This window comes from Anopheles stephensi, chromosome 2, assembly GCF_013141755.1.
Source record: "Anopheles stephensi strain Indian chromosome 2, UCI_ANSTEP_V1.0, whole genome shotgun sequence".
Taxonomy (NCBI): Eukaryota; Metazoa; Arthropoda; class Insecta; order Diptera; family Culicidae; genus Anopheles; species Anopheles stephensi.
In genome coordinates this window covers 14965883-14989621 of record NC_050202.1, presented here as the reverse complement: position 1 = coordinate 14989621, position 23739 = coordinate 14965883, and the positions used below count along the sequence as shown (strand labels likewise).

At 43.6% G+C, this 23739-nt stretch overlaps 5 protein-coding genes across 10 annotated transcripts in view; 3 read left to right on the top strand and 2 right to left on the bottom strand.

The window, feature by feature from the left end:
* The window catches only part of LOC118504203 (cytochrome b5 reductase 4), a 51059-nt gene extending 41007 nt beyond the window's left edge, over positions 1-10052 (bottom strand). Inside the window, exons 1-2 of the mRNA XM_036038388.1 lie at positions 9800-10052; positions 345-482 (exon numbers count right to left, since the gene is read on the bottom strand). Of these exons, the coding sequence (XP_035894281.1) occupies positions 345-474 (130 nt within the window). The 5' untranslated portion in view covers positions 475-482; positions 9800-10052. The remainder of the gene's footprint in view (positions 1-344; positions 483-9799) is intronic.
* LOC118504205 (fatty-acid amide hydrolase 2-B) lies at positions 1836-8556 on the top strand. 5 transcript variants are annotated; one of them, XM_036038392.1, is made up of 7 exons: positions 1851-1991; positions 3178-3181; positions 5941-6291; positions 6365-6584; positions 6674-6806; positions 6874-7133; positions 7332-8379. In XM_036038392.1, exons 3-7 carry the CDS (start codon positions 5977-5979, stop codon positions 8117-8119), a joined length of 1716 nt encoding a protein of 571 aa, XP_035894285.1. In that variant the 5' UTR covers positions 1851-1991; positions 3178-3181; positions 5941-5976; the 3' UTR covers positions 8120-8379. The 5 variants fall into 5 exon arrangements, with proteins under 5 accessions (XP_035894286.1, XP_035894285.1, XP_035894283.1 ...); XM_036038393.1 differs by lacking the exon at positions 3178-3181 and having other exon boundaries at positions 1836-1991; positions 5931-6291; positions 7332-8556; XM_036038390.1 differs by lacking the exon at positions 3178-3181 and having other exon boundaries at positions 1851-2114; positions 5931-6291.
* LOC118504208 (sentrin-specific protease 8) lies at positions 8401-9730 on the bottom strand. Its single transcript, XM_036038396.1, has one exon. It carries the CDS (start codon positions 9509-9511, stop codon positions 8861-8863), a length of 651 nt encoding a protein of 216 aa, XP_035894289.1. The 5' UTR covers positions 9512-9730; the 3' UTR covers positions 8401-8860.
* A 2289-nt stretch (positions 10053-12341) lies between the features above and the next one.
* Positions 12342-13806, top strand: LOC118504202. Its single transcript, XM_036038382.1, has 4 exons — positions 12342-13110; positions 13194-13328; positions 13413-13545; positions 13622-13806. The coding sequence occupies exons 1-4, from the start codon at positions 13014-13016 to the stop codon at positions 13686-13688; spliced, it is 432 nt and encodes a 143-aa protein (XP_035894275.1). The 5' UTR covers positions 12342-13013; the 3' UTR covers positions 13689-13806.
* A 1332-nt stretch (positions 13807-15138) lies between these two features.
* LOC118504201 (synaptogyrin) lies at positions 15139-22317 on the top strand. 2 transcript variants are annotated; one of them, XM_036038381.1, is made up of 4 exons: positions 15139-15673; positions 17730-17964; positions 18600-18923; positions 18988-22317. In XM_036038381.1, exons 1-4 carry the CDS (start codon positions 15572-15574, stop codon positions 19008-19010), a joined length of 684 nt encoding a protein of 227 aa, XP_035894274.1. In that variant the 5' UTR covers positions 15139-15571; the 3' UTR covers positions 19011-22317. The 2 variants fall into 2 exon arrangements, with proteins under 2 accessions (XP_035894274.1, XP_035894273.1); XM_036038380.1 differs by having other exon boundaries at positions 15257-15673; positions 18985-22317.
* Positions 22318-23739: the final 1422 nt, after the last annotated feature.

Genomic DNA, 23739 nt, shown 5'->3' with positions numbered 1-23739 from the left:
TCAGAATGCAACAAAAGCATCATCAAGCGCTGGGTTTGCGCTTGTTTTTTTTTTCTTCGATGAGTATCTCCATCGTAAGCGTAGGAGTCGGATGACAACATCAAAGCGATATTTGTGTGACGAGTTTTTGTTTCGGGGCACACAAAGAGCGTACTTCAAATTTAAACTTGTTTGATGAATGTAGACAATTTGCTCTGCAGCAAAAAAAAACAGTAATTGTTGCGGTCAGAGATCACTCATCATCCGACAGCGTAAAGAAAAGGGTATCATTTGCGTAACATATGCTTTTTTACGTTTATTCAACCGGGGCTTCTGCGGTAGTTTTAATCACTTTCCCTACCTACCTGTAGCTGAGGTGGACGATTGTTTGGGAAGTAGCATCGTCTGGTTCACTGGAGAACGCATCGGAGACGTTGTTACGTGTTTAACCGCGTTGTTTAAATTGGGAAGCTGCAGCTTGTCGGCGTTTTCCATTGCTTGCGCTGCAATATAAAGAAACGAATAAATGTTATCAACATTTTTAATTTAAATTTTCATGCCCAACGTGGGCCTTTCTGGAATAAGCTTTCTTTTTTGTTTTCTCTTATGTATTAGTCAAATTTGTGTACTTATCTTGGGTTACAGAATCTTTTTTTATAATAAACTTCAAATAAATCAAGTAAAAATTACGTATTTTAAAAAGCATTGCTGTACAACAGTAGAAGCTCCCCTTTCACGGTATCATACATATTGCAATGAAATCAAATAAAAAACTTTTAAAATTACACAGATGATTTTGTAAGAATTTAATTTATTTAATTTAAGTATAATACAACTTTGAATAAGCTTTGAGTTCTATGAAATAATGATTCAGAATGGAGATGTGGAAATCTTTTCAAAATTTAGTGCAATATATTTTGGCCAAAAATGATGATAAAATTATGATATTTTTAATTTCTACTTAAAAACTTATCTTCTATTGAATTTTGTTAATTTTAAGATAATTTATTTCATTAAATGTCTTTTGAAAATCTTTCGTCATGCGCGCGCGTACAGTGTGATGCGATTCGAACTGTCAAATTCAATACATTTTTACAGGGTTCGTCGCATGAAGGTAAAAATATTGAATAAATACAATGATGTCTGAAGTTTGAATTAAGGGCTGGATTCTAAATTACTACCCAGGTCACTTATGTTCGCGGCTAGAGTGTCCATGATGGTATATAGTTGGATTATGAAAGATTTTTAACATAAAATAAATAAATAATGTCAAACAAGCTTTGCCGTAAATCTTTGCCGGATGCTCCCGCCACCAGATTGATCTTCTTGGTGGTTCTCCTTATTTGGTCTAGGCGACCATCTCCTTCGCGAGAGGTATTGGCCTGCCACTTTTTATGGAAAAAGATACCAGATTCTGCGGTGTGAAGACCGGCGCCGCTCGTGTACCGCACTGCCGTATTGAACATGCAGGCATAAATTCATGATTTTGTTCCTAGACACCAAGTAGTATATTAAGAGTTAATCCTACACTTGAAGAATTGATTTCCCCTCTCAAACTTTTCGGTTTTTTCCTAAGTATGTGTACCGGTTAGCCATGCCCCGAACGCATTTGTTCTCTATGTATTAGCTACCAAACACTAATCTGAACAAACAACTTGCCCTACAAACTGTACGTTTACAATCAACGAATAAAATTTTATTCATCGAGGAGTTTGTGGGAGGATATTCGCTTTATAAACTTAGAATAAAAAAACCAAATTTTTATTTTTTTTTTTGTACATAAAAAGTCAGCCAGAGTAACCAAATAGAAACGAGGCGAACCCTGCAAAGCTACGCTCTCGCAGGGTTGATGTCATCCGCAGCCAATGTACACAAGTCACTTGACAAGCGCCGTTCGCACTGCAAACAAAAGGCACTTGGCGCGACCACCGGATCGTGTTGTGGTGTGCGAGTTGAGATCGGTTTCCAGACGGGGCCGGAGAGATAACGCGAAACAATAGAGTTAGAAGAAGGTTAGTGAAGGCTGTTTGCTGGTGTTCCGTTGGTCCGGTCTAGTGGAAAAGTGGCAAACGTTAAGCGACTCGTCTAATCAGAGACGCATTTATATGTGCTTATCATCATCATACGCTCTCGTCGTACGTTTTATAAATAGTTTCGTTGTTTTGTTTGGTTGTCCTTGCTGGCGTGTGGCCACGCAAAAGTGTGTGTGTTTGTGTGTGAGTTATTGAGGGGGAGAACAGTAAACGACCGTTTAATAATGCAAGTTTGATAAAACGAAAAGTTGCAGTTTCGTCGTACGTAAAAGGGGGGGGGGGGGGGGACATACAAAGTGGTATCGATTACACCAGTGCACTTGAACGCGTGGTTCTGCTGTTGGAGGAGATTTCATAACTGGCGGCCGTTGCGAGGCCAGCTGGATCGGCTCAAAAACTGATGTCGTCGCTGCACTGCACACCACACCGTGTCGCGCTGCTTAGTCATTATCCGGCGATGTCGGTACTGTTGGCAGCACGGGGCAGCACAACAAACCGACAAGACAGTAATTTGCCCGTAACGTGGCGTACAGCGATGGAACACAGTTGTGCGAAAACCGGTTAACAACAGCACAATTTTGCTCGACAGACAGAGCACGCTTGGTTACGGTGACAAACGTTGCGATGCTTGACTTGGCCTGGCATTAGGAAGTGGTTGTTGCTACTACTTGTTGCTTCTGCCCCATACATAATCCAAGTAGCTTCCACCACAAACACACACACGCACTCACGAGGGCTAGATATTGTGCGCGGTTTGTGCGTGCGTGGTTGTGTGCATAGGGAACCGGCCGCGCGCGCTGTATCACTTTTGAAAACGGCCAGCGAGAAGAAGTTCCCGCAGAAGGCGGATCCGAATGCGATTGATGACCTTGAGGTACAAAAACCTTGAACCGGACTTGATAATTTATGCGGCTTGCCGCGATGATCGGTCGTCGCACGGCGGCGTATTATGATGGTAGCAGCATAGTCTGCAGCCATAGTGTGCGTTGGAGCTGGGAATGCCAACGGCTTGATGCCGGGTGTAATCCAGTTTTGCGATAAAATACCCATCCATAAAGCAGATCGGAATGTGATGTAATAATGGCAGAAGTAATCCGGCCAAGTGGAGAACAAAAAGGGGCAAACATCTTTAATGCTCTTCCGCTTGACCCTGCTGTCGGATTAGAGAAGCAGGAAGTCACGATGCGCCTCTGTCAGCACCATAGTGAGCACCCCAGACGTAAAGGGCTTGCTAATCAAATCAATCGAAGAACCGATCAAACAATCGATCTGGATCGAATCGGTCATATTTGCTTGGCATGCATTATTCATGCATCGAATGGGGCAATGAGCGGCAGGACAATTCTACAAGCATTAAAAGTTGTGTCCTGCCCAACACCCACCATTTACAACAACCGGCAGACCTAATGTTGTCCCACATTTCCCTTCATTTCAACAATAATCGATCGAGAAAGACCCACCGTGTAATGTAGGGGCGAGGGCATGTATTAGTGCGGCCTGTCGATACAGATAAACACGTTTGATGTGTGTGCTGCTCACACACAAGTAGGAGTGGCGCCAGAAGGAATCGCCACACTATCTGCTATCTAAACACCGCCCGCCCTACGCTGGTACGCTCGAATTAAGCCGTAGCAGATGAGGACGCATTGATAGCACAGTTCAGGCACTGGCATGTCACGCTTGTTGTCCTCCGCTTGTTGGTTGGCTGCCGTATGGAATGTTCGCACTCATTCAATCACATTCGGGGAACAAGGGGGCAATTACACGAGTCCCGGTCGCTTCCCGATATGGAACGCAAGTGGAGAACTCTCATAACGCTTCTTTGCTAAAAAAACCATACCCAACACACAACTGATAAATGTTTCCCACTGATAAGTGGCGTAACATTAGTTTGCTGTATTAGCATGTTTCCCAGCGCGTTGAATCATTGTCGGCCCCGGTAGTACGTCACCGGAACGAACGGAAGAAGCGGAAACGGTGTGGTGCCATTACGCAAACGAAAGGTGGTAAAGGTTTAACCGTCGCCGAAGCTTTATCTGTTCGTAAGGCAAGAAGCACATTTCTTCCTCATTTTTTAGCTAGAAGCAGAATCATCCACTACGATGACATCAGCCAGTTGGGGTGAAATGTACCGGAGCAGAAATTTTGACAAAGTAAATTAATTAATGTCACACCACAGCATTGCTGGAAAGTGTGTAACACGAAGCGACCACCGAAACCGAATTCCACGATCGACATCGATCGCTGCTGCTTCCCAGCACATTCCACAGCAGAACACCGCGGAAAACGGCCAAACTGCGTGTATCAAATAACCTGTCAGCATTCCATCTTACATCGGGGCCCTTACACTTCCTTTTCCGTGTCCGTTGCTGAAATGCACTACCCACCGTCCCGGCATACGGACTTGTAACCTGAGAAACACTTTCCTTGGACACGCACACACCCACCCGGCAGGCCTCAAGTCAGGTTCGTTTTACCGCGTGTTTTGTGCGGGTAGACACAACAACCACACGCAAAAACACCGTATTGCCAGTCGTAACGTCTTCTAACCGAGCGCCGATTTTATGTTTGTTTTTTTCGCCCGCGCCCTCGCCCTCATCCATCCCAGCTGGTGAACCACTTGGATGCCGCCGATCATACTCTCACTTGCTGTTGGCTTTGGCTGGCTTGGCTGACTTGGCCGGTCGGTATCGGTTTTGTGCCACTTTTTCCAGCGAGACACACACACACAAACCACCAGCACGATGCTTCTTAATTGTGTCGTTGCAATCGTTTGCAGCTATTATTAGCAGTCGCCGGACGATGTCACAGCGAGTGGCATCGGTTTAAGGCGATTGTTGCTCGTTGCATGCTTAGCTTGGTCTACCACCTGCCTGTTGCTAGGACGGACAGTTTTTCAGTCAAATTTCTTTAAAAACTAGTCACGTATGCTAACCGAAATGAACTTCAAGGAACATCGATTCGTGGCCTTGATGGGCCACAGCTGCGTCTCTGTTGCTGTTGGCCACGAAATTATTGGAGCAGATTCTTCGATTTGAAATTCAGCACAAAAATAAAATCTAGCTATCGCTTTCTTAAAGGCTAGACAGTCCTCGGTCCAACCGGTTTGTCCAGTGATCGTTTGGCATAATAAGGCAAGGTTAGGTCTGGCTTAGAAAACCACATCCTGCTACGCATGATGCTTTTTCACGAAGATGAGATCTTGAATTTTGATTCCTGGGATAGATTTGACGGCCTTGCAAAAAGTTATTTACAGTAAAGGCCTTTGTTCCATGAAGATCACGCCACTTCTAAATGCACTGTTCAGACATGGATGCAATCTTGTCCAATTAATTCTTCATCGTTTGGGTGTTCTGATGGAGACTCCCTCTTCCCACGACATTTTATTAACGTCCGTTGCACTTTATGATCGTGTAGTACTGACCTGTTCCCGCTCGGAACCTGTCCTGTCCATTGGTTGTTCACGGCTTTGTCCAAATCAATTGATCCTCTTCATACAGGTTTAACGACTTGCAAGGCCATTTACTAGACTTATTAGTATCACGTCGCCGGATTATGTGTGTCATCTTTCTTGAACAGGGAGTTATCATCCAATATACTATCCTGATCTATGGAAAAGTATATTGTTCCAAAGACAATCCCAAAACGTCGGCACATGGTATACTAAAAATTTATAACGATATCATCGCTTTAATTATGGTTAATATAAGCCTATATACGTCATTATACACGTTACAGTCTCGAGCATCGAAGCTTAAACCGATCGTTTTCTGTCCCTCACGGGGCAACCTTCCGTGTGACCCAGCTGTGCAAACGCACATACCCACACAAAACAATCATTAAGAACATATTCATTCGCCAAGTACCTCGTCAGTAAAACGGTCTTCATCGTACGCTTTTTCTTTTCCCTCTTCACAGAACGCTGGTGCGCTTGTGTGGTGAATAACGTCCCGCCCAAGCACCTATGAGAGTGGAAGCGGAAAGGTTAAAGCACAAGGCAAAGACTATCCTTCGCACGCTAGGCGCATGCGGAACGGACGCATCGCCGAGTCACTCCAAAAGGATGGATGCACAGACGAAACAAAACCTACAGGAACGGCGTAAAGCCCGCTCGCTGATCAAAACCGTCATCAATGTCGGACACAAGTTTCTCATCCTGCTCGTCCGGTGGCTGTCGCGCACGATCTATGGCGAGCACGGCAAACGGATGCCGCCGATCACCAACCTCATACTGATGGAATCGGCCACCTCGCTCGCGACGAAAATCCGCACACGCAAGGTAGTATAACCGGGGGCCGGAAAAACCCCCCGAGCGCTTAATTCTCTAACCTTTTCGCTTTTCCTCGTCACAGCTAACGAGCGTCGAGGTAACGCAAGCCTTCATCGACCGTTGCCGGGAGATTAACCCACTGCTAAACTGTGTGGTAGACGAGCGGTTCGCGGAAGCGCTGAAAGATGCGGAACGGGCGGACAAGCTGGTCGCCTCCGGTACGATGAGCGTGGAGCAGCTCGAGCGCGAAAAACCATTCCTCGGGGTGCCGATATCCACGAAGGACTGCATACGGGTGCAGGGTGAGTGTTTGACGGCCCCTTTTTTAGGTCAGCAGCAGCAGCAGCAGCAGCTAATGAACCTGTGCTTTGTGTTGTGTTGTTACAAACAGGCCTGCTGCACACGTCCGGCATTTGGAATCGGCGGAACATACGCGGCGACAAGGATGCGCGCGCGATGGAGCTGATGCGGCAGGCCGGTGCCATACCCTTTGCCCTGACGAACGTGTCCGAGTGTTGCATGTGGTGAGTGTGCCAGCTGCGCCACCGCAAGTTTGCGTTCGATTCTGACCAATCCGTTTCACTCTCGCAGGTGGGAAAGTGTGAACACCATTCACGGCCGCTCGAGAAACCCTTACGATGCGAATCGTATCGTCGGTGGATCGAGCGGTGGCGAAGGCTGCATCCAGGCGGCGGCCGGCTCCGCGTTCGGGTTGGGCTCGGACATTGGTGGATCGATCCGGATGCCTGCCTTCTTCAACGGTGTCTTCGGCCACAAACCGTCCAAGTTTGTCGTCTCAAACGAGGGCCAGTACCCGGTAGCGCTGTCCGAGGAACAGAATTCATTCCTAGGTACGTACGATAAGATTACGGCCGCTGCTAATTGGCCAAAAGCCCAAAGGTCGTTTACAACCTACTTAAAGCGTGTGGCTTTGTTTGTGTCCGAATTCGACACAGCGCCGATGAAGTAAGCGACTTACGGGTGTTTTCAAAAAGATAAGCAGCAATGACGATGCAATATATTTACAACACGCTCACGCCCAATTGCAGGTATCGGACCGATGTGTCGCTATGCCACCGATCTGAAACCAATGCTGCGTATCATTGCCGGCGAGAACGCGACCAAACTGCGCCTCGATGAACCGGTCGATCTGAAGCAGGTGAAATTCTTCTATCAAATTAACGACGGCGGTGCGCATCTCGTTTCGCCCGTCGATCTGGACATTCGCGACGCAATGGAGAAGGTGATGGCACACTTCCGGGCCACCGTAAAGGCGGAGGTGAAGAAGGTGTATCTGGACAAGATGCGCAAATCGGCACCGATGTGGTTGGCCAACATGAAAACCCCATCGAAGGTTGGGTTCGATTCGCAGCTAGTGAATCTGGAAGGTGCGATCAATCCGTGGCTTGAGCTGGTCAAGTGGCCATGGCGCATGTCCAACCACACGCTGATCGGCATACTGACGGCACTCACCGAGAGGGGGGGTGTGAAGTATGGTTCGGACGAGTACCACTATTACGTGCAGCAGAAGCAGGAACTCGGGAACGAGTTCCGTGATATGTTGGGTGAGAATGGGGTGTTTATCTACCCGACCCATCCGACGGTGGCTCCGTACCACAATGAGCCGTTGATTCGCGCACTCAACTTTAGCTACACGGCCGTAATCAATGTGCTCGGGCTGCCGGCAACGGCCGTACCGCTCGGGTTGGGTCGTGAGGGATTGCCGATCGGGTTGCAGGTAGTGGCGGGCGTCAATCAGGACCGGCTGTGTCTGGCCGTGGCCTGTGAACTGGAACGTGCCTTCGGTGGATGGGTAGCACCGGAGGTGAAAGCCTAGAAAAAACCACCTCGACTGGAAGCAGCAGACTGGATTTTTTTTAAATTGCAATACGATGAAGGGAAACGGGCACGTGATGCCGGGGTTCGGGGGTTTTGAAAGAGTTTGGGCGCGAACAAACACGTTGGTTGTTCCAATTAAAACGAACAAGGAAGAGTATAGATGTATTTTTGGTCGTGTTAACGGGTTTTGATCGAATTATATTACTGAAAGATGTTTTATGTATGGGATGAAAATAAATTCTACCGCTTAAAACGAAATGTCCTTGATGTTTAGTTTTGTTTGTTTGTGCGAATGCTTAAAGTTCACCTTTAATCATTTTATGAATACAAAAGCACACACTCGCCATGGACTAGTTTTTTTTTAATTTATTCGTGTTAGAATCCTATTTGTGCTCTAGTAAAAACGATTGGTTGAAATAAATAGTATTTTTGCAACACTTGAAACCACTTCAAAGAACGAAATTCGTGCCATTTCGGGTTATTCACTTAAATAAAGCATAATCATCGTTAAAATGATCATATCAAATGATCCTACAGAGAAAAAAACTCAAATGTGCCATTAAAAACTCGATTTTTCCTATTTGTTCACCCTTCATTGAGATAATAAACCGGGTTTAAGACCATTTTTCCGACTAACAATCTCACTTGGAAGATACCTTTAACTGTGTAATGCAATCGTTTGCACCGAAATTTGAATGAGAGCCGCGTCCACGAGACGATTTGTCTGCCTCACTAACCGCTACTTAATCCGCCCCCCTAACGTTACAATAATTCCCAACAGTTCCTCCCGCTTGGAGCGTATCACATCGTACCGGGCACTACGGACGCCCTCGATTTTGCCGCTTTTTCGTATCTGCTGTGCCACCACATCGACCGTACACAGCACATGCACACCGCAGTCGTACCCATTGCTCTGTTGCAAACAGTCGCCGGTGCGCAGCTGTGCATCCGGACAGCAGAGGGCTCGCTTCAGCACCGTCACCAGCTGGCGAGCGTACTCCGAGTTGGCATTGCGGGAAGAGTCGAAATGGTAGAACGCTTTCTCGGGCCGCGAAAACACCAACAGACTCCAGTGGGAGCCACCGGCCCGATCCGCGGCCTGGTTGTCGTTCAGGGCGAAAAACACAAACGCTCGCTGTTGGGCGCGCAACGGTTCCAGAAAAATGCCCACCTCGTCCTGCGCCACCATCCGGATGCACTGGGTCACTTCCGGGCTGACGAACAGCAGGTCGTGCTCGTTTTCAAATATTTGCTTCTCCAGGTACTCGAAGTAGAAGGAAATGATCTGATCGTTCAGCCAGTACGGGCCTTTCAGCAGGTCCACATCGGACAGGCGGAGGCACGATTCGTGATAGCTGAGCGCCACCTCATCGGTCCGGTACGAAGACATCTTTGTACGTGGGGTTGGACAGGTACGGATTACTTCCGGTGTGCTCTACAGCTTTAGTGCTACAGCCCGCAAAGCAGCCGGATCCAGCAAGGTAAAATATAATTGGCGAAATTGGTCCGAAAATTTTCTTCACTCCCTGACTGACACTTGGCGGTGTTCCAGAGTTGTTTCAAAACAAACAAGCGATCAGAGCGACGATGTCATAACAATCGGCAAAGCCTTTGACAGTTGAATTGAAGGATGCGCAAAAAAGGGCACCTTTTGCGTAAAAAAGCACTTAAAACTTACCTTTGTGAGGGAAACTTTTATCGATTGTGATTGCACACAGCACCTTTGCACAGACGAAACTTCACTCGCGACACGTGTAACCCGGATTCACTCACTATTGCACCACATTAGTACGAAAATCAGCGCGGCTCACGTTGAAGATGCGCGAATTTGTCTTCAAATCACTGCAGCTGATGTTGTGCACAGTGGGAGGAGCTACAGAACAAACCGTATGACAGCTGAAGGGGAATTGTTTTTAACGAAGCTTTTTGTAGTGTGATTTTTAACGAACGATTCAAATTTGTCGTTTTTATTGCTGCGGTGGATATCGAAAACTAAATTTAATTTGTTTTTATAGTGTCATTTTGAATCTTTATGAAAATATTTCACCAAAAGTTTAATATTCTAATTAGGTATTTTTTATAGAGGCACTAGCTGCAAATACGAAAGGGCCAGTATTACGAATTGGCCGGCTTTACGAAGGGGAATAACGCCAAGCAAATTATTATACGGGTAGAGTCAAGCGGAGCCGGTCTTCACACGACAGGACCGGGGTTCAAATCCCATCCAGACCGCCTCCCCGTACGTAAGGCTGACTACTTTTCTACGGGTACAATAAAGTCACAGAAAGCCAGAAATGGCAGGCCAAGACCTCTCGAGGTTGTAGTGCCAAAGAAGAAGAAGAAGAAGAGTCAAGCAAGGCAGAAATGGTCAAAAATCTGTCGAAATTGGAATGCCAAGCCAGAGGATGTTTTGGAAAAATACCAATTGGAACGGTTGGATGGACATGCATTTTAAAGAAAAGAATGACCCGATTCTATTCCCAATGCATCAATTGTATAATTAAAAAATAAAGCGTTTGCAAACATGCATTAGTTGACTATTCTTTTTCTTCATAACAGAACGACAGTTAGGGCATAACGTTCACATTACTTTACTAAACTTACTTATACCCAGTAGAGGATCAATCTAAGAGCGGAAGGAGCGGCCGCACGGGGCCTCTTCGGTTAGGGGGGCCTTGTCGGCCAGGGAAATCCTGTTGTTTCCCACTAATATCACAATTAGAGGGGCCTCAACTACAATTCCGCTCCGGGTCTCCAAATATCTTGACCCACCACTGCTTATACATCTATTTCGAATAGTTTGTCCTGGGTACGGAGCAGTGGCGAATCAATTATCTTGAAGGTGTCGTAGACGAAGTGGAGGTTGAAGGTCTCTACCAGGTTTGAGATTGGAGGTCTGCTGATTGGCACGGAATTCGGCGAGATTATTTAAACGGGACCTCTTGCACGAGGACTTTACTACCAATTCCTATACTCAATGACTTATACACCTATACTAGGCTCCCAAGTTGAAATCACTAACTCGAGTCTCCCCTACTTATACGAGGCAAGCGTGTAAAGGCAAGCGTGACAAGGTAGTCTACGAGGCTTTAGGTGACTATCTACTCCGCCCACTGTCATTGGAGCGAAGCAACGAGCCGGATGGAATAATAAACCCGGTCGATACCGTGCGAAATCATGTTCGCTTTGAAAACTTCTTCAAATGCCATTAGAAAGGGTAGCTATTGCACATAGAACATTATTCGTTCTAAATTGTCTAATGCCGCTTGTATTCCTTCTAAACACGTTTATCACCACCAGCGAAAGAGGTCACCATCACTATAATCATTGAGCCCCAGCGCCATAGGTATTCCAGATGGTAGAACGAATGCTATTTTATGCATAAATCAAAACAGCACGACATATCGCAGGCCACTATCAGCCTCCATAACCACACGCACGATCCCAATCTCTTCCTGCACGATCGAATCGTATGAAAAGTTTTTGCAAATATGAAGTATTTGTGCTTCGCTTCGCTCTTTGGCAACACACTTGTTTTTGGAAAATCGAAAAAGGGTCCAGTTGTAACCGGTTAGCCGAGCGGCACATTGAACAATCAAGCTGGAAAGGCAGTTTTTGCTTCTTGTTTGCAAAATGCTAGACGAGGTTATCACCGGACCGCTGAAAAGGGCGCTGGCGAATTACGCGATGAGCGCATACACCCGAGCCTGGGAGACCAACTATGGCTGACACGATCGATGTAGTGTAGAGGTTTTATGCTGTTAAAGTATAACGCTACATTGGTGCAGCCGATGATAAGATGGGCGATGTTCTATCGTAAACAAATCCTGCCTGTTGAGCTATTTGATGAGGGCCTTGAGTAATGTTCGAGGCGATCGATGACGAGCTAGTGATGATGATATTTTTCCGCTAATGGAACGGATCCTTTTTTGGCTAGATTTGTCTTCAATTCGGAACTGTACCATAAAACCCATGCCAATTCCAATGTGACTTTGCCAACATAATCCTCGTTCCTAGGTGGGAAAATACGAACCACACCACACACATCAGACAAATAGCGGACGTGCGAGCAATCACATTCAAAAACGACCCTTTGGCTCTGTTGCATTGTACTATGGAATCAACAATACGAGTTTCTTCTTTTCGGTGTGTTCTCGAAGATGTTACGTCTAATGGCCGTCCAGACGCAGGGATGATCAAACATCTCACAAATACACACCGCACCCGCGATTGATAAGCACGGATTGTGATGGGCGGCTGAGCAAGCGATCGCATGCAAACCTTCCCCGACCCAAACAGCCCATCGGTACAGGCTTTTAACGGTGATAACCTCCGCCAGACTACGGAACTCGAAGCAGCTCCGACGCAGTGATAAGGTACGTGAGATTGCGCATGTTGGTGTGAAGGAGATCGGTTCCCGGTCCCAAACTGTGCCTCGATCATAAAAGCTGACCCGGACCAAGTGAAACTTTCCAGTCGTTGTTTGTTCATCGCTCGCTACGACCGAAGCCACACTTCCTCCCGGGGCGGCCTCTGTAGTCTCTGTTTTTGTGTCTCGTGCATGTGTTTGCGGTGTAAAGAAGTCCCATGTAATAGTGCGCAAAGACATTGATGCCAATGTGTTGTGACCGTCGGCGATAGATTTCAAGTGACTTCCCTTTATGACCCGAAAGACCTCATCGCAGGACATCATCGCATCTGTGATCTAGACGAACAAAAAAAAAAAAACCTCCCATCCAGGAACCACGTGGTGGTTCGGTAGTAGTATCCGCATTTGCTGGACCCTCCCTAGGCAACTGCTGCGCTTGTGATTCTCACTTTACTCTAGTGATAAAGAGTGTTTCTAGCCGACGCGTCCATCCCTCGATTGTACCTGTGTGATCAAGAACTGAATGGTGAAAGAGCCTGAGAGCGGTAGTAGCAGTGTGAATTATTTCCACGTCTTCAGCTCGTTCTGTTTGGCGACCACATTGTTTGACCTTCGCGAAGGTACGATATTGAAAGAGTGGTTTGATTGTACTATCTCGGACACTTCACTTAACGTCCATCTTGTGTTCTGTCGCTATTTTTAGATTGCTCCAAAATGGCCTGTCTTCCGCAGTCAGCGTTCGCAGTGCACAAGATCCGGCAGGCCCAGAACAACAAGGATCTCACCGTTGCTCGTATGACCGGTGACAAGCAGGGTCCCAGATATTTGAACAAGAATAGTAAGTTTTGCAACCCGGATGGAGCCATTCCTCTTTCCCCGAGTATCGTTACTACAACCCGTATTGTTGTGTTTCTTATCTCAGCTCTCGACCTAACACCGGTCAAGTACAATGGAAAGCTGATGAACAGCATCTGGGGCCTGTACAATCGCTACTCGCCCCACAACTTCAAGAAAAACAATGGTTCCTACGGGAGTTTCTTTGGCATGCAACAGCCGTAAGTATTCTGTCCCGGTGTTGTTGAACATGGTGGGTTGTACAATGCTCTAATCAATTTTGTATCTACCTTGTAGATTTGCTGTTGCATGCTCTCCGATGGAGAAAGAACAACCGGTGACCAATCCAGCCGACCAGAATTAGATTGGCAGAATCGTATCTAGACGACTTGAGTTGAGTTTTCACAATTTCTAGATCAATAGTTTGTAGAATCATGATTGTGATTTATTGGAATAATAAATGCTTTATTCTGTAATTTATATCTCTTTCGTTTGTTTGCATTCATTTCGTGGATCCAGAAACTGCTATTAACTTTGCGGATTGCGATTGCAAAATACGGAAAAACGATTATGAAATTATGAAGCATCTACAAACATTTGTCTTAAACGAAAATGGCAAACATTTGAACTTGTGACCCGAACGTTCAAGGACTTACAATTTGGACAGTCAGACTAGCTGATAAGCATTTGGCGAATCGTTTGCACGTTTGATGTTTCTTGCAATTTTGGAGGCTTTCGAAAGTTCATGAAGGTTCATTAAATGAAAAGCGATATTAGTTTCAAATAAATAACATTATTAATATATCGATATTCCTAAATAAACTTTCCTTTCAAAGTTGATCGTTGGGTTGCCTATGCAGTAAGGGCGCCTAGAGTTATGCAATACATTCAATTGATCAACGGTTTAGATGACTTGGACATGATGATGATGATGATGATCACACACAAACTTCCGCAAAGGCTAGAAAAGGCTTCAAGATATTAACTTTTATACACTATTATTTTAGAGTTTTTTTTATAAAACTATTGAGCTTATCAACAAAATTTTGAATAACAACTACAACAAATGAAAGTCGAAGGACTTCAGATCGCAAAGTAATTATTATTTATTATAATAAAAAATCATTATAATCACCAAAATTGGCGCTGGTTACGCGCTGGTTCTTATTATAGCCAACCAATCTACCCATCATGAGAAAGTGTTAAACACTTTTTAATACGTTAATCAATTATGGTGGACTATTGGAATGAAAATACATCTTTAAAACGAAGTTTTTCCTATTTTTGTTTGAAAGGCTTATCCTCTCACTCCTATTGTAGCGCCATCTGTTGCTAACTAGTTAGTAACGTAAAACAAATTCAAATAATGCATACCAGTGTGTTTATGGTGTGTAAATTGTGGTATATGTTTGTAGCATCATTAGAGCTTCATTGAAATTTTAACATAAAAGTAAAATAAATAGCTAAAAATCAAATATTTTACTCAAGTCATTACCAAATCATGATTACGAACCCAATCCCCATAAAGTGAGTTGCTCACACGTGAGAATGAGAAAAAGCGGTGAGAGTGATCTCACTCGCAGCGTATAATCATTAAGGGTGAGGGTGGAAATTTATCATAACCCACAACACCCATACACACACACACGAACAGGGAGAAACAGAGAAATAAAGGGTGCACGTGAGTATCAACCAAGCGCGTACATGTGTGTGTGCGTGTTTGTAAGTACAAAAAAGAGCGGGCGGTAATAGAAAGAGATATTGCAAGCTAGGGTTGAAAATAAAACCCCGACACACACATACACATACACCAACGCTAGTGAGAACGGACGGACACGGTACACGCTGAGAACACGGAACTCTCGTCAAATGGCACGAGAGTGGATAGAAAATTCTGAGCAACCCTAAGGTATCGTTTTTCACTCCCGACTGCTGTAGGGGGTGGATTTGGCCAGTTTCGATTTGCTTGTGGGTGAATGAACAACACCAGCGTAATATCGGTGCGAGGCCTACTACGATTTGTTTGCGATTGTTGGTGTGACAGTGTGGTGACCTAGGAAGGCGAAAAAACGGGCTCTGCTTGAGATTTTCACTGTTGAACTCGACACACAGGCACGGTTTTGGTCTAATTATTTAGCACAGCAGCAACAACGACGACTGTGTGGTGCGTGGCCGTGCGCGAGTGTGTTGACAAGTGGTGCAAATTAGCATTCAAGTAGCGACAGGCGACACACACGAAAAATCAAGATGGATATCGGAGGCGCATACGGTGGCGGTAAAGCGGGCGGTGCATTCGATCCCATTGCATTCGTACAGCGTCCAACGGTCATACTGCGGGCCGTTTGCTGGGTTAGTATCCTTCGATCCTTCCTGGTGGTAGCTATGCCCGACCGTTCGCAGAAGTATGCAGGTATTAGGTTTCTTCCTCTTCGCAATGCATTAGCAACCTTGCGCTCGGAATAGGACGAAAATCGATTTTCCTGGTAGAGTTAGTGGCTCCATCATCATCGGTTTTCGTGTACGGTTTCTCACGCGCGTCCGCACGCTTACTCATGCTCAGCGTTCTGACTCTCCCGCAGAATAGGGAACTCTCCCGCGCAAGTGAGCATTTCTTGTTCGGCTGCGGTTTCGAGGAATGGACATCGCATTTCTTGTATACATTCGTATACACACTCCGTTGGCACAACCCAAAGCTGCATTGTCAGGGTGCTTCCAACGTAAGATACACGTTTGGCGACATAAAATTGGAGTTAATTATAGCTTCTATTGATCATATCCAAAGAGTCTTAGCAATGAGACGGGCTAGTACACGACTAAGGCTACCACCAAGCCACCAATGATAGCACTGTTTGCGGGACAGAACCACGAGCCTGGTCTGTTTTTGTGTGATTAATGCCCATTAATCGGGCACGAGTCTCTCGCGGGCATCCGTTTTTGCACGCCCGTTTACATAACATTTCAATCCATAAATTCTACTTCTCCATACGAAAAAATTTCGATAGTTCTGCGGTTGACAGTAAATCTCCGAAGATCTTTCCTCCCACGTGAGACGAATTGCTGGGGGACGGGGACGAGAGCAGGGATGGCTGTGACATAATAATATGGACGGCGAGTACGCTTTCAACTGGTGTGAATATGAGCAAAAGGACTGAGCAAACCAACGGAAAAAAAAGAAAGTCATCCCCATACACATGGACATTCGATGGGACGAAAAAAAAGAAAGGAACCATTCGCGTGGAAAGCTCTTGGAATGCTTGAAGAATTTCCCGAAGTTGTTCGCACTTCCTGCTCACCATCTTCACCAGCTCAAGTCCTTTTGCCATTTGATTGTGAGATTCCATTGACGTACGAGGCCTCCCAACGGGGCACGGAGCAGAATTCGATTCGTCTGCTGGGTCCGAAGCAGCATACCAGCCTAACCTCCAATGACAGTTTGAGGATGCGTGAGTGCCAGCATTACTTGTACGCTGGCACCACATTCATCTTGGATCGTGGACCGTTCTTCTGCGGCGCCCCCGAATGCCGTTTGATGGGAGTTTTATTGATTTCGAATGGCGTGTTTTTTTCTTCTTTCTACTGCTACGGGTGAATGGGATGCGAGAAGCAATAGACGAGACACCATCAGCAGTGGTACGAGCAGATCGTGCTAAATGTGACGGGTCCATTATTAACTTCAGCATCTTGTCACGAAACCCGTCGGCAGATGCGTGTAGCATACACAGTAAGACGGGGAGGAAAGTGATATGGGGTTGGGTGGAATAGATAGATAGATAGTCAGGTGATTGCTTGCAGCAGTATTAACTAGCGTGTCAGACCATGTCGGCAATATCTCACACTAGAGCGTTTTGTGAAACTCTTGTTTTGTTCTAGTAACGTCTTTCGTTAAGATATTTTAAGTATCCACTTAGTATCTAGTAGCTGCTTGACAGCTGTCAAATATCATTTAACATTTTTGCTATAAAAAATCTTACCATAAATTTTGACTCATTTTACTCAGAACGTAGACTCAGAACGTAATGCAATTTTAATTGCCCAAACCATATCCTTCCCAAGCTAAACCCTTCAAAATGCCACCCACTTTGGAGCCCTTGTCACCCCCCTCTGATAAAATAACTTCGGTTCGATCCATGCTTTTGTCCTGCGAGCCATAAAACACACACACACCAGAAAAGGGTCAAACCTCATCAAACAACGATAGCGACCGGAGGGAAAAATGGGAAAATATCGATTGAGAATGTCATCAGGATTCATCTCTACTTAGCTTAAGTGGTATCTCGGCTCACCTGCACGAAGAAAGCTTGCCCCACTTAAGAATGAAAGCGCCACTTTACACCTTCATCCGCCGCTTTACAACGCGTCACTCATTAAAATGCTCGTTGCATTTTTGTGCCTGCCTTACTTTCAGCTGTTTGCAATCATCGTGTTCGGGTGTGTATCGTCCGAGGGCTGGCGGGAGGAGGCGAACGGCAAAGAGTATTGCATAATTAATCGCGATGGTAATGCCTGCAACTATGCGGTCGGCATCGGTGTGATCGCTTTTCTCGCCTCGATGGGATTCATTGCGGGCGAGTATTTGTTCGAGCAGATGTCGTCGGTAAAGACGAGAAAGCACTACGTGCTGGCCGATCTTGGCTTCTCGGGTAAGTGTGCAGTGTGCGGAGTGCTTTGTGTGGCTGCTTGAAATTATTTATGTATGCTTTGGTTTGGTTTAAAATTAATAATTAAATTAAATATCCAACCGACGAGAGCTCCTGAGATACTATCCCTAATGAATAAGAGCGCCTGAAAGTATGCAACATGCACATAAAGTAAAAGACATTCCTCGGTTGCTTCCGGACTTTTCTGTCCTGTTAATATTGTTTGTTTATTATTTATTTATTTTTAATAAATGCCGTCCTTAATGAATAAAAAAAAACTATTTTACCGATGATTGCTACTAAGATACTTATCTCGACTAATAACAACGCCTGAAAGTATGTAACTTAATGATCCAGTACTAGAATCTTGCAACGTACAAAAACCCTAAACACTAGGAAAACCCTAAAAACCACCTAAAAATACATTAGCAAAATTCCTATCGAATATTGACTAAACTAAAATTAATAAATAAGTAATATAAAAATAAATTTCAATAATTAAAACACGGCTCAACGTCTAAGCGGCTAAAACATCTCAATCAAATATCAATCAAACATTTGCATCAATCAATATAAGAACAAGATTGTCTTCTTCTAGATACAAGTTAACTAACACTAACCTTATCTGTCCCTTTTAGCTTTCTGGTCCTTCCTGTTCTTCATCGGCTTCTGCTATCTTACCAACCAGTGGGGCAAAGCGGACGACCCACCGAACGGTGAGGGCGTTAACAACGTGCAAGCTTCCATCGTGTTTTCGTTCTTCTCGATCTTCACCTGGGCCGGCTGTGCGTACTTTGCGTTCCTGCGCTTCAAGGCCGGCGTAGATCCATCGTTCTCCTCGACCTACGAATCGGATCCGAGCGCTGCCCAGCAGTACGCCGCCTATCCGGCTTCGAACGATAACGACCAGTTCCAGGAGGCACCGTTCTCCGGTCAGCAGCAGCAGCAGCAACAACAGCGAGGTAAGAGAACTGCAGCCGGACTTATTTGTAACGTATGACTCATCACCATTTATGCTTTCAGCAGACTACTCGCAGCCTACGTACTAAATAAGCAGACGACCATAATATATCCGCGTTGCATCCGGATGCGCTCGGGTGCAAGGATTCGAACGCAAGTTCTTTTCGGTAAACATTTTGTCAATGTTTGCAGTTGAAATCAACAGTAAAAAAAGTCTCTTCCTTTTGGGCACAAATAAGACATGTGCGAGAAGGTGAGCAGAATCGACGGTTTGCAAACGAAGTATTCGGTTTTTGTTATTTAATACGAAAAACCTCATTTGAAGGAAGTGAAGATCGATGATTATAATTTAACAAATTAAATTATTCGAGAGTCGCATCTCTTAACGCAACTAAGAACCAAATTCCCCAACCCCTACATTCACAATAGGATAGAACCTGTTTGGCGTTAAAGATTTTGGTTTTTGGACAAACTAGCATTCGGATTCGGCTTGTGGAAAATTGCTCGACCCAGTAAACAACCTTCCATGAAAGGTTACGCGGAACGGGAGAAAAAGTATATTAAAAGTATGTTACCAAAGAGTATTGGAATCACACCGAAATACGTTGACGGGAGTGTGTGTGTGTGTAATGAATTAAAACAAGCTAAATCGTGTTTGTAACTGTAGTATGAATGTATAAAGGTATACAAACTCAATGACTGTGTACGTTGTCGGTGTAAAATAAACGAACCGCAGCGGCGATCAGTCAGACGGTACGGAATAGAGCCAGTCTACATTATACCACCTGGAACAATGTAAACAGTAGCGGAAAATATTATTAAACATCCTATCAGTTGAATTGATTCTTTGAAAACACAGAACACATTCCAGACTCGCTTCCTGAAACTCGCTGATCTTCATAAACATCCCTTCTAACGCCCTTTGGGGGCGAAAAAAAAAGACGAGTTTTTAAACAGGATGTTTGAACGATTGGGAGGAAAACATCAAACGGCATTTAAATAATGAGAAGCGTTGATTAGTATTATATAGCGATTATTATTTCAACCGAAGACTTAAATAATCCTTAGCATAATACGGTTTGAGTTAGTGCCACAGTTGTAACGAAAAAGATATTTATTGAACTAAAAGAACTTAAAATAATTAATTTATTTAAAAAATTGGTGAAATCACGCGCTTAAACAATACGAAGTGCGTTACAACTAGATCACTATGATTTTTAAAGTTCTGCAAAATAAAGCATGAAAAAGCTTTTAGTTTGTCGATAAAGGACAAAGATTTTAGCTCATGCTCATGACACACCGTGCGATAATCAAAGGAAGGCGAAATAGAATAAAATTTTCACCAAAGCCCCCTCCTGTTCCGGCAACTAGAATCAGCCATATCGAATCTCAACCTCTTGCCCACCTTCATCAACAAACTTCGGTACAATCGATTGCTTCACATACACACACAAACATTTATTGCGCTACTGCAGAAATTGGACGTAACGGAACGAAGCGGAACATGAAATGTATTAAGAAAGCAAAAAAAAAGAAACATTGTCGAACTATTTGTTAGAAATGGAGTGCGTAACAATACCATCATACTTTATATGCTTAAAGTACCGAACATGTGGTTAAATCTTATGAAAGCTGTTTCATTACGAAAGCAACAAGCAACAACCAACCAAACACTCACACATAGTTGTACTGCAACAATCATACCCTATTCTTACATGCCGAGCTGGTAAAGTGTTGATTTGTGAAAAATAAAATGCGAAAAAAAACGCAACACAAATTGCAATTTTGGATTGGTGTAAGGGTGCTTCCTCTCCAGCAGCAGTAGCAGCAGGGACCCACGGCTGACATACATTTGGACACAGAGTTGGAGAGAAGGCAGTATCAAAGCTCATGGCTCAATCCCAATACCGCAATCTCACACAAAACACACACACATAACTCACACACTCGTTGCTAAAGGTAAATAATTATTGATAATAATAGAAGAAGAAAAAACACAAATAACAAAACACATTTAAAACAAAAACGAAATCACAAATCGGATCCAAAACAATGCGTGTGAGAAAAAAAGAAGAAAAGAAAGCTGTGTGTGTTCTGTAGCTGACATATAAAAGAGAGCGTTAAGAAAATATTATTAGAACAGAAAACAAAACAAAAACGACATGAGAAATTACAAACAAAAAACACATAATTAGCTGAACGATGAATAGAGAACAAAAACAGCAACAAAATCAGATATGAGAACGAAACACAAAAAAATAAATAAAACAAAATCCTTTAATTCCTTCCTACCCCAATGTTTAGTTAAGTTAGCAAACCATAATCGGAGCCTACTTTTAAATGCAGCTTGACATCGGTTCGAAATACACACACACCATCACGTGGAATAAGTTCAACGCAAAAACACACTGACGCAACCAAAGTAACGGAAAACAAAAGAAAAGAAAAAAACAAAACCAATGTTATAAATATACATCGTGCACTATTTATATATGAAATACAAGTTTCACCGAGCTGAAAGCTATAACAAGAAGTAAACAGAGAGAAAAGAGCGAAAAAAGTGTTAAAGAAGCAAAGCAAAAATTGAAAGTAATACAAACAAAAGAAAAGCAAAAATGGAAATCCACTCTCAAACACTACGCAGAAACATTGACAAATACACGTACGTTACCGTTTGAACAGAGAGTATAGAAACACAAAAGACGATATAAAGATAAATTAAAGAAAACAAAACAAAGATCGATATATTTACTTGCTGGTTGCATTGTAGTGAGCATTCGTTTCGTTGTTATAAAGTGTGTGCGAAACCTATTGTAAATAGAAACAATAAGGACGTCAACCAAGAAAACAAAGGAAGAAGAAGGCGAGGAAGAAGAAAAAAGTGGGAGAAGAAAATGGTAGTATAAAAAACAGAGCAAACACAAGAAATTGGATACCTATGGGGCTATAGCAAACTAGTACAGTCGACACACAAAACAAACGATTACAGCGCGGGCACATTGTGCTGTAAACGAATTGTTTTATTTTGCCGGATAGATTGTAATAATTTGCAAAGTTTTTTCTTGTTTTTTTAAGTTGCTGTTTTAGGGTGCTATTTCGCTGCTGTAAGTTATTTTAATTATTTATTTTTGTGTTGAGTTAAATGTATTTGTATGCGTTCATTTTTCCAAATAATTCCAGCGTGACTTAATTCTATTTACTTTGCGCTTCGTTAGCGATAAGAGCGGCATAAGTGTTTGTGAAAAATAAAACCAAACAAATTATGAGTTGTGTATTACTACACTTAACTTTTAATTGCTTTTGCATTGTTTGTGTTAAAGATACGTTGGTATAAAGAAGGTACGAATAGGATGGGTATGGAACATACGTTAATAAATAATATCAAATAACAAAAAACCTTGATCTTCTTTTGAGTAGTTTGGGAACATTTATGATGTTGAGAACATTTATCAGAAAAATGATAAAATACATAAGTGTAAGATTATGATCAGGCTTTCATAGACGATTTTCTTATAAAATATGGTTGATTGGAAACTTTTAAGTAGAATTGGTACAACATCTCTTCGCTAAAGGTTGACTATGCTCTTGGCAAAGCCTGAATATCGGTTAGACCCTGTAGTTCTCTAGAACTTTAAGTGAAGTGGTGTGAATTGATAAAAAATGATATGGGATCGCTTGTACGACGGGTCGGCTTCTCGGTTAGAAAGGCAGATGCTTGACGCTCTGCACTCTCAAGGAGTGTCTCTAGCATATTTGCTTCTCTCGATAGGTCTCGCACTGGCATTTCTGGCTTTCTGTGGCTTGATTTTACCCGTAGCAAAGTAGTCAGTCCTGCGAACGGGGCGGCGGTCTAGATGAGATTTGAACCTCGGTCCTCCGTGTGAAGGCCAGCGCCGCTGTCGGCTCGGCTATCGGATCGCCTCTACATGTAGTCTCCTCGCTTAAAAAAGGCTAAACTTTCAAGGAGTGACTCAAATATTGACAGGGCCCGAAATTTATGGAGAAAGAACTGAATCGTTAAATCGCGAATTGTAGTTGGACCCGGCTCAAACTCACATATTTGAAATGAAAAGTCTCAAACTACGGTCTTTGATATCTCCGCTAATCAGTCTTATTGATTTTATGCCTATTAAACTTTTGATCTGCCAAACCATTGATTTTCTCTGTTGTATCTGTTGTCCCGCTGCCTGAGAGACTGCAGTTAGAACGACATCACGATAAAAATGTTCGGTACCAAGTATTATCTTTGTCTTCTTAAAGTTCTTGTCTTTTATAATTGTTCCTTTCTGGTTTGTTCTACTACACATCCTTCTTTTGTGAACTACTATTATGTTCTGCCTTTTTGTGCCTCTTTTTTCCTCTAAGTCAAGACTTAGACAGTCTTGTGTCAACTGTCTAAGTTGAAATCAGTTGATGATTTTCTTTACTCCAGGGGTAATTTAGTATGAGCTGTGATATTTCCTAACCTTAATTGGGACAGCACTTGGGGCTGCCAATAAAAATAATAATATCTCCTTGTGATGCTTCCTGCACCTCCGTAGGTCATCAGAAATGAAAATAAAATACTAGTAAAAGAACTATCACTCTAATACATTTCCTAATGTGTGCATCAGTTTAAGATGCTAATAAAAGTCCTAATCATTCTTTTTTCTATGATTGTTTTTTTCACATTTTATGTGTCCTCAACCTCCTTCATAAATGTTCGTGTGATCATCACAAGTATGTATAACAGGATGTTTATAACCCTACGAGGCAGGATCTGAAATAGATCCCTCTTTTCTATAATCATTGTGATCTTGGTGCTGGTGGTTACATCTT

Coding starts and splice junctions, on each gene's coding strand:
- LOC118504205 (XM_036038393.1), top strand. CDS start 5,977: ATGAGAGTGGAAGCGGAAAGGTTAAAGCACAAGGCAAAGACTATCCTT. Junction 6,807..6,873: donor GTGTCCGAGTGTTGCATGTG/GTGAGTGTGCCA, acceptor TCACTCTCGCAG/GTGGGAAAGTGTGAACACCA. Junction 7,134..7,331: donor GGAACAGAATTCATTCCTAG/GTACGTACGATA, acceptor GCCCAATTGCAG/GTATCGGACCGATGTGTCGC.
- LOC118504202 (XM_036038382.1), top strand. CDS start 13,014: ATGGTGAAAGAGCCTGAGAGCGGTAGTAGCAGTGTGAATTATTTCCAC. Junction 13,111..13,193: donor ATTGTTTGACCTTCGCGAAG/GTACGATATTGA, acceptor CGCTATTTTTAG/ATTGCTCCAAAATGGCCTGT. Junction 13,546..13,621: donor TTCTTTGGCATGCAACAGCC/GTAAGTATTCTG, acceptor TCTACCTTGTAG/ATTTGCTGTTGCATGCTCTC.
- LOC118504201 (XM_036038380.1), top strand. CDS start 15,572: ATGGATATCGGAGGCGCATACGGTGGCGGTAAAGCGGGCGGTGCATTC. Junction 15,674..17,729: donor TACTGCGGGCCGTTTGCTGG/GTTAGTATCCTT, acceptor CCTTACTTTCAG/CTGTTTGCAATCATCGTGTT. Junction 18,924..18,984: donor GCAGCAGCAACAACAGCGAG/GTAAGAGAACTG, acceptor TTATGCTTTCAG/CAGACTACTCGCAGCCTACG.
- LOC118504208 (XM_036038396.1), bottom strand. CDS start 9,511: ATGTCTTCGTACCGGACCGATGAGGTGGCGCTCAGCTATCACGAATCG.